Genomic DNA, 12,280 nt, shown 5'->3' with positions numbered 1-12,280 from the left:
TGACATTTCTATGCTATATTTTAAAAGGATGATACTTTTAGCTCTTGTTTAAGTAAGGCAGGGCAACGGTGTTGCCAGACACCACACATCTTTCTAACTGTGCCTGTTGGGACCAGGTGGAAGAAGGCTGATTTTTGACTGCTCTGTTACTGCAGTTAGATCAGGAAGGTAGGAAAAGGGATGGAAGGTAGGCATTGCATTTCTTCCATTAAAGCCTTTGATGGCTGCGTTAGACACCCACCTACCAGCCTGCTACTGTGGGGGGACACTGGCCCAAGGAAGTCGCCATCCCTGGTGGTGACTGAACTGAAACATAACTGGGAGTAGGTGGCAAGAGGCACTTTTTGGCTTCCCTTACTTCCACAGCTCCCATGAACACTGAATTTCCTTAATGGATTTTTCCCCTACTTATTTATGAAGCTCGGTGGACTTCTTCAGGTTTTATTTCACACCATCCTTCTAGCTCCTCTCACATCCAGAACTGGAGGCTACCCCCTGGGGAAGGCAAAAGCAGCTAAAGACATAAGGAATGAAGCCAAGACTGTCAAATGGAGCAAAGCCAGCCACACACAAGGAAGGGAGCATGCAGGAGCAATGGTAACGTGTGGTAGTATCTGACTGGGTGCAATAAAAGATGATAACAAGGAGGATTAGGTCCTGCTACCACTGCGGTATGTGAGGCAGCCAGTGCTCTGTGCTGGAGCCCTGAACCCCACACACCTTCCTCAGTGGTCTCCCTGGGGCTGGGCATTGCGCAGTTCCCCACTAAGCAATCCCCTTTCCTGTGAAGTGTACAGGGACCAAGTCTCGGTGGAGGTCATTCTGGAGAGAGGGCCTGAAACAGCAGGGAAACAAGATGGGAACGCCTGAACTGCAAGCGTTGCAGAGCCTGAAGTAAGCCTCACCAAGGTGGACGGATGGGGAGCAGGGGCTAAAGGCTCTCCTGCCTCTGTTTCTGTGACCCCAGCCTTCACCCTTGGCCCTGTTGTCCTGCTCCATATCCCACCTGCGGCTCCTTATGCCCAACTCCTCTGCCCCTGTGCCCTCACCACCATTGTCCCCTAACTTGTCCCTTGAGTCCCAGGTTGCTCCCCGGCTCATCCCTCAGCGCTTCCCATCTCTCTCAGCTTCCCCTGTGTCCCTCAGCTGTCCCTCAACCCCCAACCCATCCCTCAGCCCGTCCCTCACCCCTCAGCTCATCGTTTAACCCCCAACTCATCCCTCGGGTCGCTCCTCACCGCGGCTCATCCTCTGACCCCCAGCCTGTCCCTCAGTTCGCTTTATCCCTTAATCCCCAGCCCACCCCAAGCTCATCCCTTGTCCTCAGCTCGCCCCCTGTCCTCTTCCCTTGGCCCTCGACCCCAGCCAGCCCCCCGCCACTTCCCGGGACTCCACCGGCGCCGTGAGGCGGGAGCAGGGCAGGGAGGAGAAGCGGGAGACCGGGCCGGGGGAAAACTTTTCCCGGCGGCGGAGTGAGGGCGGGCTTGGGGCCTCCCTCTGCCCCTCTGCCCGCTGAGGCGAGGGGGGGAAGCGGCGGCGGGGCGGGAAGGAGGAGGAGGAAGAAGAAGGGGGGGGGCCGGGGGCACGGCCGGGCCTGCGCCGGGGAATGACGCGCAGCTGGCAGCCCTGCTCATGCGCGGCCGGCCGGGCGGTGCTAGCGCCGCGTCCCAGCTCGGGGAGAATGGGGCGGCATCCGGGCAGCGCCGACTGAGCGGCTTCTGGGGGCCGGGGCTGCGCCGCGCCGCGGGCGGCCGGGCTGGGGCGGGCGGGCGAGCGCCATCCGGCAGCGGGCGGCGGCCGCGGGGGCGCCGCGGGGGGCTGCGAGCCGCCGGCGGCGCCCGGCGAGGAGGGGTCGGCGGCAGCGGGCGGCGGCGGCGGGCGGCGGCGGGGGCTGCCCAGGGATTGTCTCGCTCGCTCCGCGGCAAGAAAGTTGGGCGGCGAGCGCGGCGGCGGCGGCGGCCCCCCCGCCGTGGTGTGCGGCGGCCGGAGCGGGGCCCCGGAGCGGCGCTGCCCCCGGGGAGGGGGCGCCGCGCCTGGATTATCCCGAGCTGGGTCGAGCCTCCTGGATCTGCCTCTCTCTTCCGCGCCGAGTGAAGCCGAGGTGTCCTCGTCCTGATCCAGATAGATCTTCCCCCCCTCTTTTTTTATTTTTCCTTTTTTTTTTTTCCTCCCCTCCTCTTCCCGTCTCTGCTTTTTTTTTTGGGGGGGGGGGGTGGGGGGGGCGGGGGGTGGAAATTTGTCAAGGTCATTCCGTGGATTTAATATTTTTTGTGTGTGTGTGTGCCGCTCGCCCCACCGCCACCCAGCCTTGCTCTGTGGATTATCATCGCCCTGGATCCGAGGGTCTGAACAGCAGGATTTTTGTTGTTGTTTGATTATTATTTTTTTCCCCTTTTTTAATTATTATTTTTGAAGGGCTCCGGGGTTTGGAGAAGGGAAGCGGTGAGTTGAAGGGGGCGACTTTTCTCTTCCCCCCCTCCTTCCGTGCCACCCCCCCACTCCCCCCACCCCGCGCGCCCGGCCTTCTTTATTTTCTTATTTTTTAATTATTATTATTATTTTTAAATACTATTTTTGATTCGCTGCTTCTTTCGGCGATGGATGGGAAAATCCGGCAGAGCCGGAGGTCGAGGTCGCAGCGGGACCGCGTGCGGCGGCGGGAGGCGGCGGCCCGCGACCCGCGGAACCAGAGCCCTTCCTCGGGCTCCGAGAAGGAGCCGAGCCCCGGCAAGGAGAACGGCGGTCAGAACTGCACCGCCCCGCGGGGCCCGCCGCCCGCCGCCCGCGCCGCACGGCCCCCGCGCCGCCGCCGCCGCGAGTCCAGCTCCCAGGAAGAGGACCTGATCGATGGCTTCGCCATAGCCAGCTTCAACACCCTGGAAGCCCTGGAGGTAAGAGCGGAGGGGGCCGGGGGGCTCTGACCTCCTGCGGGGCGGGAGCTGGGGCGGGGGGGATGGCAGGAAAAAAAAAAAAGAAAGAAAATAATAACAATAAAATGTAAAAAGCGCGGTGCTTTCAGGCTGCTGAATTTTGCAAATAGCAATTAATGTGCATTAATCCTGGTGTCAGCCCGGAGGGATCTCGGGCTGCGGTCGGCAGGGTGGCGAGCAAGCCCGGGTGCTCGCAGCCCCGCTGGCAGCTTGCTGCCCCCCACCTTCCTTCTTCCCCTTCTTCCTTCCCCTACTCACCCCTCCCTCCTTCTACCGGCTCCGGCGGGTGTTAGCGATCACTTAGGGCAAGTCAAATGTTTGTTTGGGGTTTTAATTGGTTGGCGAAGGGCTGCAAAATATTCCTGGCGTGTTGGGATGGTCCGGTGGTGTTGTGAATGGTGGAGCTTCCCCCTCCCGCCCTCCTTCCTTCCCCCCCCACCCCGGTTCGAGGAGTTTGTGTTTGCTTTGCCAAAATGCTACTTTATCTGTCTCCGGAGATTGTTAGCGAATGGCTAGTGTTTGACATTTTGTGGAAAAGAGATGTTTAAATGGATAATAATCCCTTGGTTGTAATTCCCATTTTTGAAGTAATTGAACAAATTCTTCATCTCTTGTTGACTGTACATATTTTTCTGATGTTAATAGGCTGGCAAAAAATATTGCTTGTCTAACTTATTACAAACAATATTTGCTGAGCAAATACTGCCTGCCTTGTCTGAGCTAAGTTAAGCAGAGCAGGAAATTTAATATTTTCAGAGGGACATTGACAAACTAAGACTTTGGCTTTGGATTTTTGTTTTGGTTGTGTTCGAGGGGAAGAAGTAAGTTGTTGAGAGAAGGCACCCAACAAGTTGCTTGATGGGCACAATAACTTGGATTCCCAGTAAATATGAGCAGTTCTGGTGCTTTTGCCCACTTTCTTTGGCATGCAGTGGTACGAATGTGGGCAAAGTTTTGGGTGCTTCCCTTGCTTCAGGTTTCCTGTCACTTGTGTGTCTATTAACCAGTGTTCCAGTGTTGAGGGCTTCTGTGCAGGCTGATGAATACTCTCAGGTTTGCCTTGGAATCTCCAGCATCTTTGGCTCAGGCTTTGAGATCCCATTTTCTCCATGAGCTTTGTTTCTCTTCAGTTCACCCCTCCTGCATGCAGGCCTCTGGGATCTGGTGTCACGGAACCAACTTTTTTGCTCATGGAATGAACTTCTCAAAGTCCCAGAGACGTTCCCTGTGCTCTCATGGAGGTGTCAGCGGTGGCCTTGGTCACCTAACCTGGTGCCAGGGTGATGAAACCTTTGCTTGGAGATCCTGTGCTCCTGCTCAGGAGGGACCTTTAGTTTACCCTGGCAGTCCCCAAGCAGCACTAGGTGTGCAGGTACTGGGGTGGGAAGATGATTTGTGTGAGCTTGGTGATGGTTATTCTTTGGCCTTTCACAGCATCATTTTTGGGGTCTTGTCCCAACAGGAAAATCAACTGCTGATAATGAGAGAGTAATTTGTGTGCCTTTGAAACAAGCTATGGACGTGTCTGTATCTTCTTTTTTTTTCCTTGGGTATGCTATGCTCTTAGTCAGATATGCATCAGCAGGTAGGTCCAATTAAACCCTTGAGTCTCTGCTGAGCTGTCAGTGGAGAAAGTAAAATTCATCTTCCTGTAGAAATTTTCCAACATGATGAGCACATTATCAGGAAATAGAATTCGAATGGTAGTGCAGTCCCTCCAGGGCTGACATGGAAAACTCTGGGCTTTTCAAATGGGATAAGCCTTGTTATCAAATCAACCAAACCATAACCTTGATAACAGGGCGCACAAGGATAGAAGGTGACCTTAAACTTCTGCCACCCTAAAGTCTGTGGGAGCACTTCTGTTTTTTCTTAAAACTAAATAAATAACTGAAAGTTTTTACAAAAGTGTCTCCTCTCAGATTCACAAAATACTGAAGTACCAAGTAAAATTAATTAGTTACTACTGTATTCACCAGCGCCAAGAGACTGTGTGCGCCTTGGCATCTTGGATGGTAGCAGGCACCTCAGAGGGTGAATAGTGTGAGCGGGATTCACCTGTTTCAGGTGCTGAACTAGGAGGTGTGTTGTCTTGGAGGTTCTTGGAGGGCCCCTAATGATAGTGTGCATTTTGTAAATACCAGTAACAGTAAAAAGGAGAACATATTCTATGTTATATGTCTTTTTCCATGCAGCGCTGTGCTTAACCATAAGTGATGTTTGGCAGGTTTGATGCAGCAGCAGGGCAAGGGGATTGTTAAGGCAAAACTACTTTAAAGCAATGTATGCCCATTTAAATGGCAGGAATGGCAAGGTCATCTTGTGTGGTGTGGAGCTGTGTTCTTAGGAACTTGACTGCAGCATGTGGGTTTCTTCTGCTTTGGAGGTTTGTATTTCAGTGTGTGTTTGTTTTTTAAAAGTCCTTAAAATAATCTGGGATGATAGATTGAAAATAAATGAGAATGGAAACCTATGTTTATGAGGGGGGAGAGAGAATAAGAGTACGCAGCCTAGGGACAGTACTGGACATAAAGGACTTTTATTTCTAATCCTAAAAGGAGCTTTTGTTGCATGTGCGGTAATTAGTTGTGATCCTTTCTTGTAGTGGTGTTCTTAGGTTGGTTTGTCTCTTGACGTTACAGTGGCCTGTGATTACGTATAGCTAAGCTCTGGGCTTCCCCTTGGAAATCAGTTTTCTCGGTGGTTAGGCAGAACTTAATGGTAGAAGCATTTGGGAGGGTTATAGTGGCTTTTTGTTTTTCTTTAGATCTCAAAATACTGTGAATTCCCCTTCCCCACTGAAGAAAATTCTTGCCACTGGTGTTCCTGGAAATAAAGGGTTCTTTAAAGAATAAATAAATATACATTCTTCCTTTCTGTTGACCTGGGGGTATGAGCACTTAAGTTTAATACTGAGGAATGGTTTTAATGCAATCTCCTTTAGCACTTTGGTGTGAATTTTAAGCATTCCGGATTTTGATTTAACTCATGTGGCAGTGTTTCCTTTGGCAGTTGTCACCTGAAAATGTGTCTTGTTTCAGTGACACTTGTGACTTGACTTACGGATCCTCTCTCCTACCATCTTTCACATAAAGACAGAGTTGGTTATATATATGCATTTTTTAAATTAAGGGAAAAGATTGAATAAAGCCCACAGACAAGCCAGCAGCAGCCTCCCTTTGTGCAGAAGAAGTTAAAACTTTCCCTTCCTCGCCCTGGATCTTCTTGTATAAATCCAGCTCCAGCTCGGGTTACAAGCAGCTGGGGTGTGTGTACTGTTGGTTTATAATACCCAGCCACTGAATACAACTTTGGAGTTAACCTGGAAGCTTAGTTTGCCCTGACCTGCAGGCTTGAGGTGGTCAGCGGGACTGGCAGCTGCTGGACCACCATCAGGTGATGGTTCCTGTGCTGGGGTCAGAAAAGCTGGCAAGCTGAGAAACAGGGGATTTCTCACAGCCTTCCGAAATGAATGGTATGGATGTGAGCATGTGTGTATATTCATTACGTTCAGACGAAGCTGCTAATTATTCTTGAAGGTGATTGGTGAATCAGAGGGAGAGAATCTAAATGAGTGAGTCGGTAGTTGAGGGCTCTCTCTGATCATAGCTGTTCCTTTCAAGTATGAAAAACAGCACTAAAAGGGAACTTCATCAGAATGTTAATGAATGCGATCTTTGAGAGCAATTGTTCTCCCGAAGTAGTTGGAAAGACAAGGGGTTGTGTTTTCTTTTTGGCTGTTGTTTGCCATTTTTACAGATTCCAGCAAAGCTTTGGAATGCCGTATGGAAATTTTAACTCTCCTGGTCTGTGTGGATGGGTTTGGTGTGTGTGCATATGAATTTTTTGGGAATGTTTAACTTATTTATAGGATTTCATGGAGAATCCACTCACAGATGTGTGAGGAGCAAGGTGTTGTCTAGAAGTAGATCCCTGAGCTGAGAAGTGCATAGCCTGACTTTGTGCATGTCCTCTTGAAGTGGTGATGCTGCCCTTACAAGCCGAGTTAGGGCCCAGCTGCATCTGGTCGCGAACCCTGAGGAGATTAACGCTTTACCCACTTTTACTTTTGTTCCTATCCAGAGGTCTGGTGGTGCTAAATCCCAGTCCCTTCTCTGCTGTTTGCCCTCGAATGTAGCAGAATTTAGAAAGCTGATGGTGATAGTAGACTTCTGGACAGAATCCCTAAGTTCTTTGGCTGTTATCTTGATAAGACTGTTTTCACATGTATGTTGTACACTGTGCTGTTTCTGTTGCTCTGATCTCTCATTGATAAGAAAACCGGTGTATTTAACTGCAGCTTCCTGTTCCAAAGGTTTTGTTCTAGTTCCACTGATATAGCTTTGTAACTTCTCATTTATCCTTGTATCTTTGTGTATCTTGCAGCTTAGTTTTTTCCATAGCTAGTTTCATGTTTTAAACCAGGTTCCTAGTTATTTAAGTATTTTCACCTTCTACTTAATTGTCAAGTGATGGTGTAACAAGTTAGTGTTTCTGATGGCTGGTTATGCCTTTAAAAAGGTGCTTTTAACCTCAGGAAAGCTAATGATTTTCTGGATGGTGCCCTAAAGGCACTAAATGCCTTTTGGTTTTCCCTAAGGCTGGTTAGTCTCCATTGATTTCTTCTCCTAGTTGTTGATTTTTTTGCATCTTGTCCAAAGCAGGTACTTAAGGTATTTTTATTGTTGTTAAGGAGCAAGAGGTGGTTAATGCAGAGCTAAACCAGAGCTCTGGAAAGCCTGAAGTATGTGCTTGGTTAGGCCAGGCACTAAGGAGAGGTAGGTGCCCTGCACACCTAACTTTCCTTGCACACACTGGGTGACCGGCAGTAATGAGGAATGATCCAGCTGTTCTGTTGGAGTTTTCTACCTCATCAATAAAACCTGCTGGGTTTTAACATGGCTGTGAAGGTATCGGAGAGAGGACACAGGTCGCTTACCTGAGGCTGGGCTGTGGAAATCCCAGCTAAGCTCAGGGGTCACCGTCATCCCCACCTGAGATTTCATTTTTGGCTCGCACTGCACTTGACACTGTCTGGGTGGTTTGAAAGACCTCTTTAGTATCATACTCATTTTTCCAAAATGGTTTCCTGTAGCACAACTGCTCTGCCTTTCTTTAGCAGTCTGAAACCTGGGGTAGAACACGAGATGGAGCTTGCTGAAATGTCAAGTGGACCAACCAGCACAGAGAAATTCAGAAGATAAATGATAGTAAATTGAAAACTGGAATCTATCATATTTGATAATGTAAGGTGCTCTGTATTGCACAGGTAAGATTCTTTTTATCAAAGGGATAAAATAAAACTAGTATTCCACTTCACCCAAATAATAAATGATACAGGATCCAAATTCATGTTTACTTCTAGTAGTGCATTTGGCTTTTTGTCTAGTAAGAACTGAAAACTTCACTGTCCTCTCAGTATGATAAAATGGCGCAATTCTTATCATTTATCTCAATTATTTTGCAGAGTGGGACTGACTATCGCAGTGTTACTGTCTGGGAAATGCTATCAGTGGCCAAGGGAGCCGGGTAGGACAAGGTCAGCTTAGTTATTTCGCTTATTCTCTGAGAGATTCCTGCTTGCTCTGCAGAAGGGCTGATGTATCACACAACTGTTTAAAAAGTCATAGAGGTACAGAGATATGATACCTGGCCTGGAGACAGTTACACTGATAGAAAGGTTTTGGGGTATGGACTTGTTTTTCACATTTTGGTATGCTCCAGCTTTCTCTTTCTTGGTGTCAAGTGTTGAATTCACACTGCTACTGCAGGTGGCTCCCCCCGCATCAGACTTAGCTGGGATTGGTGGGCTTCTAGAGTCTAAACCTGTGTGCACCTTGACTGGGGAAAGTGCTACCAAAATGTGCTCATTGCTTCATCTTCTCTCATGTCTGGTCTTTATCCTGGTGCTAAAGGCTGTGGGGAACATTGCGTAGTTCATGTTGCTGCAGCAAGTAGTTGAGAGCCAACAGTATCAGCAGAACTGAAACACTGTGTCCTGCTTGATGCAATAGGTTTTTTAAATGAAGATTTGAAATACAGTGTGTGGGATGTGCATCTTGGTATCAGTTGTATGTGAACATCCAGCTCTAAGTGGGAACAATTTCCAATTCACTGCACTTTAATGCCTCCAGTTTATCACAGTAAAGGTATAAAAGAGTTTTATGTAGGTGAAGTGGCTCTTGCTGTTTAAATATCTCTTGGCTCTGCTGTGTTCCGCACAACAGAGGCTGTGACCGCTGCAGCCATGCTCCTCAGAGGAGAGTTGGAGCACTGTTTTACTGGCCTTGCTCCATCTCCTTGAAACACAGTCTCTTTTCCAAAACGGACGAACTCTTAAGGATACTGCGCAGATGCTGAAAGGAGAATCAGCCTTTATGTTATTAATCCAAAATGTTTAAAATGGAGGAGAGGGTTAAACAGCTTCCGAGCCGCCTAGACCTGCCAGCATTTAGTTGTTGGTCCAGTTCCTCTGGTGCAAGCAATTGTGAAAGCTGGGCAGGTACAAACTGCACCGGCTGCAGGGCTCTCCCACCCTGTGCCCAGCCAGGCCAGCAGCTGTGTTGGGCCCTAATGACAGGCAAATAAGGGCATATCAATTTTTGTAGCCTAATTATTTTGTACTGAGTGACTGGGTCTGAAGTTCAGAAGTACCTGGTGAAAGGGAGCTGAGGGCAGCTCTGTCTGTACGTAGCACTTCCATGATCTGAGGTGAAGGGAGAGTATTTCCTTTGTAGCTCTGTCTTGTTTCAAGCCAAAAAGGGACTAAACTTGAACAAAAGTTGGATCTGCAAGTTCGGCGGTTGGCATGGATAAGGGGATTGAAGGGATCAAAATTATTTCCCTGCGCTGCTGGCTGCAAAACATGAGCTTATGGCACCATTCCTGTCTCTCCCTTTGTGCTCAGAGCAAAGCTTTTTTTAATCTTGTGCTGGCTATCTATAGTTGGGCCATACAAACATGGCAATTTAAGTCAAATGCTCTATTTTGGGGACTGTTGGGCACTGTCAGCAGGGTAAAGGAGCTGTGTTTGAGCTCCTGTCTTCTGTCCAAAGCCTGCCTTGGTCTGCTCAGAACAGGTTGTAATAGAGACACATTCAGAAAGTGTGTGTGTGTATAAATATATATATGATGCACTTGTGCCTGTACTCTACAGTATTTGTGGTTGGTATCATTGCATTATCATCGTCTCAACAGATGTTCTTTTTAGCTTCATAAAAATATAGCTATAATTGTTTGGGGTATTTTTTCAGTTTTAAATATAGATTGATTGATGCCAGGGTATCCCTGATGTAGCCTGTACTTAGTGCATAGGTGCTTAGGTTAGGAGGAAGCATGCAGCCCAAGTTGGGAACCAAATGATAATTTGGGGCTTCTGGCAGTTCAGTGGGCTGTGGTGTGCTGATGGACACCGAGCTCGTGTCTTTAACCCCTCCTGTTGATTAGTGAGGCTGCAGTTTCTTTTCTGCTGGCTCTTATTTCTACAGAGGAGCTAAAACCCCAAAGAATTTTGAGCTAAAATATGTCTTGAACTTTACAATAACATGGAGTGCATCAGCTAGTAAATGTATTGTTGCTGTTGATTTTTTGGTGGCTCATAAATGTCTCTTGCACTGCTGTCAAAGAGGACGTGCAGCCTCTTTATTCCACTTAGCCTGAGCACATACTTGCACTCAGGGGGAGCAAGGCTCAAGATAGTGTGTAGCTAAGAGATGTTTATAGAATCAGTCAAACTTGATATAAAATAATTATGCTGTTTTGACACCTTGTTAATAACTTGCAGCCATTGGAAGAAATGGAATTATGGCGTTCTTGGTCCTTGATGGAACCTTGGCATTTCTTTCGGATTGTAAAATTAAAGAAAAAATGTGAAAGCCATTAAAATAGTTGGACGTGATGCCTGGGAAAAATGATGGGCTGCTTAATTGAAAAAATGCTTCGTTCCAGTTGAAGTTCATTGCAGTTCAGTTCTGCCTGCTTCCCTGTATCCGTAATGGAGAAGGAAGAGGGCTGATTGCCCCAAAATCTGTCTGGGAGAGGGTTTTGGGTGTCACTTAGTTCTTCATCGTATCTTTGAATGAAGTGGAAGGAAATCCTAGCGAGCATTAGACATGAGAGAAAAGTCTTGTCACCTGTAATGACTAAAATCCCCTGAAGTGTTGCCAGCGTGTACTTTAGGAATCATATAATTATATGATTATTGAAAGAGACATAAAAGACCTCATGGCAAAAAACTTAGAAAGGGGGAGGAAGGAAATCTGTATGCAAATGAAGATACACAGAATTTGCCATCTCTCTCCTTTTGGTAGTTATTTTTCAGTCTAAAGCTCAGTAATTGCCTTTATGCGGATTACTTAATAAAAGTGGGGCATGCAAAGGAGGGAGAAATTGTTTATGCTGCGTCACAGGGCTGGCTTGCAATCCCGCAGAGTTGGAGTAAAAATGGATTTTTTTCAGTAGAACTGCAGAGTGGGTTTTCTGCTAACAGAAAATAGCTATTTGTTGAAATGTTATCCTACAATAAAAGTGTTTTGTGGTCTGGTGGTTAGCAGAGGGGTCCGGAAGTTGAGATAATGGGGTTTTCTTTCTGACTCTGCCACAAGTTTCCTCTCTGAGCTGAAGGCAAAGTCTTTTCATCGCTGCCTGTGTTGCCTCAGTTGCCAGTGCCATTGCTGAGTACCTGATGGGAGGCTGGAATTGCTGCTCAGGGAATCTCATGTCACCCCCCTGACTCAGGGGAGCTGTCTCTCAACCCTGGTATGTGTAACTTGAAATGCATGCTGTGTTTGTGAAGGAGGTGATGGGAGAGCCTTGGATGAAAGAGCTGCTTGTGCTGTCAGTGCTTAGGAGCCACAGCAGTATTCTGTATTTGCCATGTTACGGCATAGCGATGTGCTTGTCTATGGTTGGATGCTTCCAAGCGATGGGTCCTGGCCATGTGCAGGAAGTTACGATGGGGAGCAAGTATATTCACTGGTGCCTTTTGGGCTCATTTGTCACTTGGGTAGCTTCATGCCAAAGTTGGTATCTCCTGTGTGAACTGCTAGTGAAATGTGTCCCCTCTGCCCCAGCTCAGGTTCACGTGTGGTGTATAAGCATCCTGTGGGATGTACTGACCAGTGCAGTGCCCTGCTGAGTGAGTTACATTTAGGGTACTGCTGCAAGTGTAAATTTAGCATGAGATTTTCCCAAGCTTTAGTTCTCGATCTCCTCTTAAAGTACAGGTGTTTGACTCAGGACTTCTTAAGTTCCCCTGGGTTTCATCAGTCTTTACTGATGCTATGGATTATAATCTTGTGTCTCATAGAGCACTCATTCGTGCATTTACTGTGAAACCCTCCTGATGCAGA

At 47.9% G+C, this 12,280-nt stretch overlaps 1 protein-coding gene across 21 annotated transcripts in view; it reads left to right on the top strand.

The window, feature by feature from the left end:
• Positions 1-2,537: 2,537 nt before the first annotated feature.
• The window catches only part of FBRSL1 (fibrosin like 1), a 533,464-nt gene continuing 523,721 nt past the window's right edge, over positions 2,538-12,280 (top strand). For 10 of the 21 annotated variants that reach the window (XM_061466094.1, XM_061466091.1, XM_061466092.1 and 7 more), the window contains exon 1: positions 2,542-2,891. In XM_061466094.1, the coding sequence (XP_061322078.1) occupies positions 2,598-2,891 (294 nt within the window). In that variant the 5' untranslated portion in view covers positions 2,542-2,597. Of the gene's footprint in view, positions 2,892-12,280 lie in introns of all 21 variants that reach the window. The other 11 variants (XM_061466087.1, XM_061466085.1, XM_061466081.1 and 8 more) reach the window with 5 other exon arrangements.

Source organism: Pezoporus flaviventris, unplaced genomic scaffold (assembly GCF_033815535.1).
Source record: "Pezoporus flaviventris isolate CSIRO_AGI_PZ_B2104156 unplaced genomic scaffold, CSIRO_AGI_Pfla_v1 ptg000041l, whole genome shotgun sequence".
NCBI lineage: Eukaryota > Metazoa > Chordata > Aves > Psittaciformes > Psittacidae > Pezoporus > Pezoporus flaviventris.
This window is presented reverse-complemented; position numbering and strand designations above follow the sequence as displayed.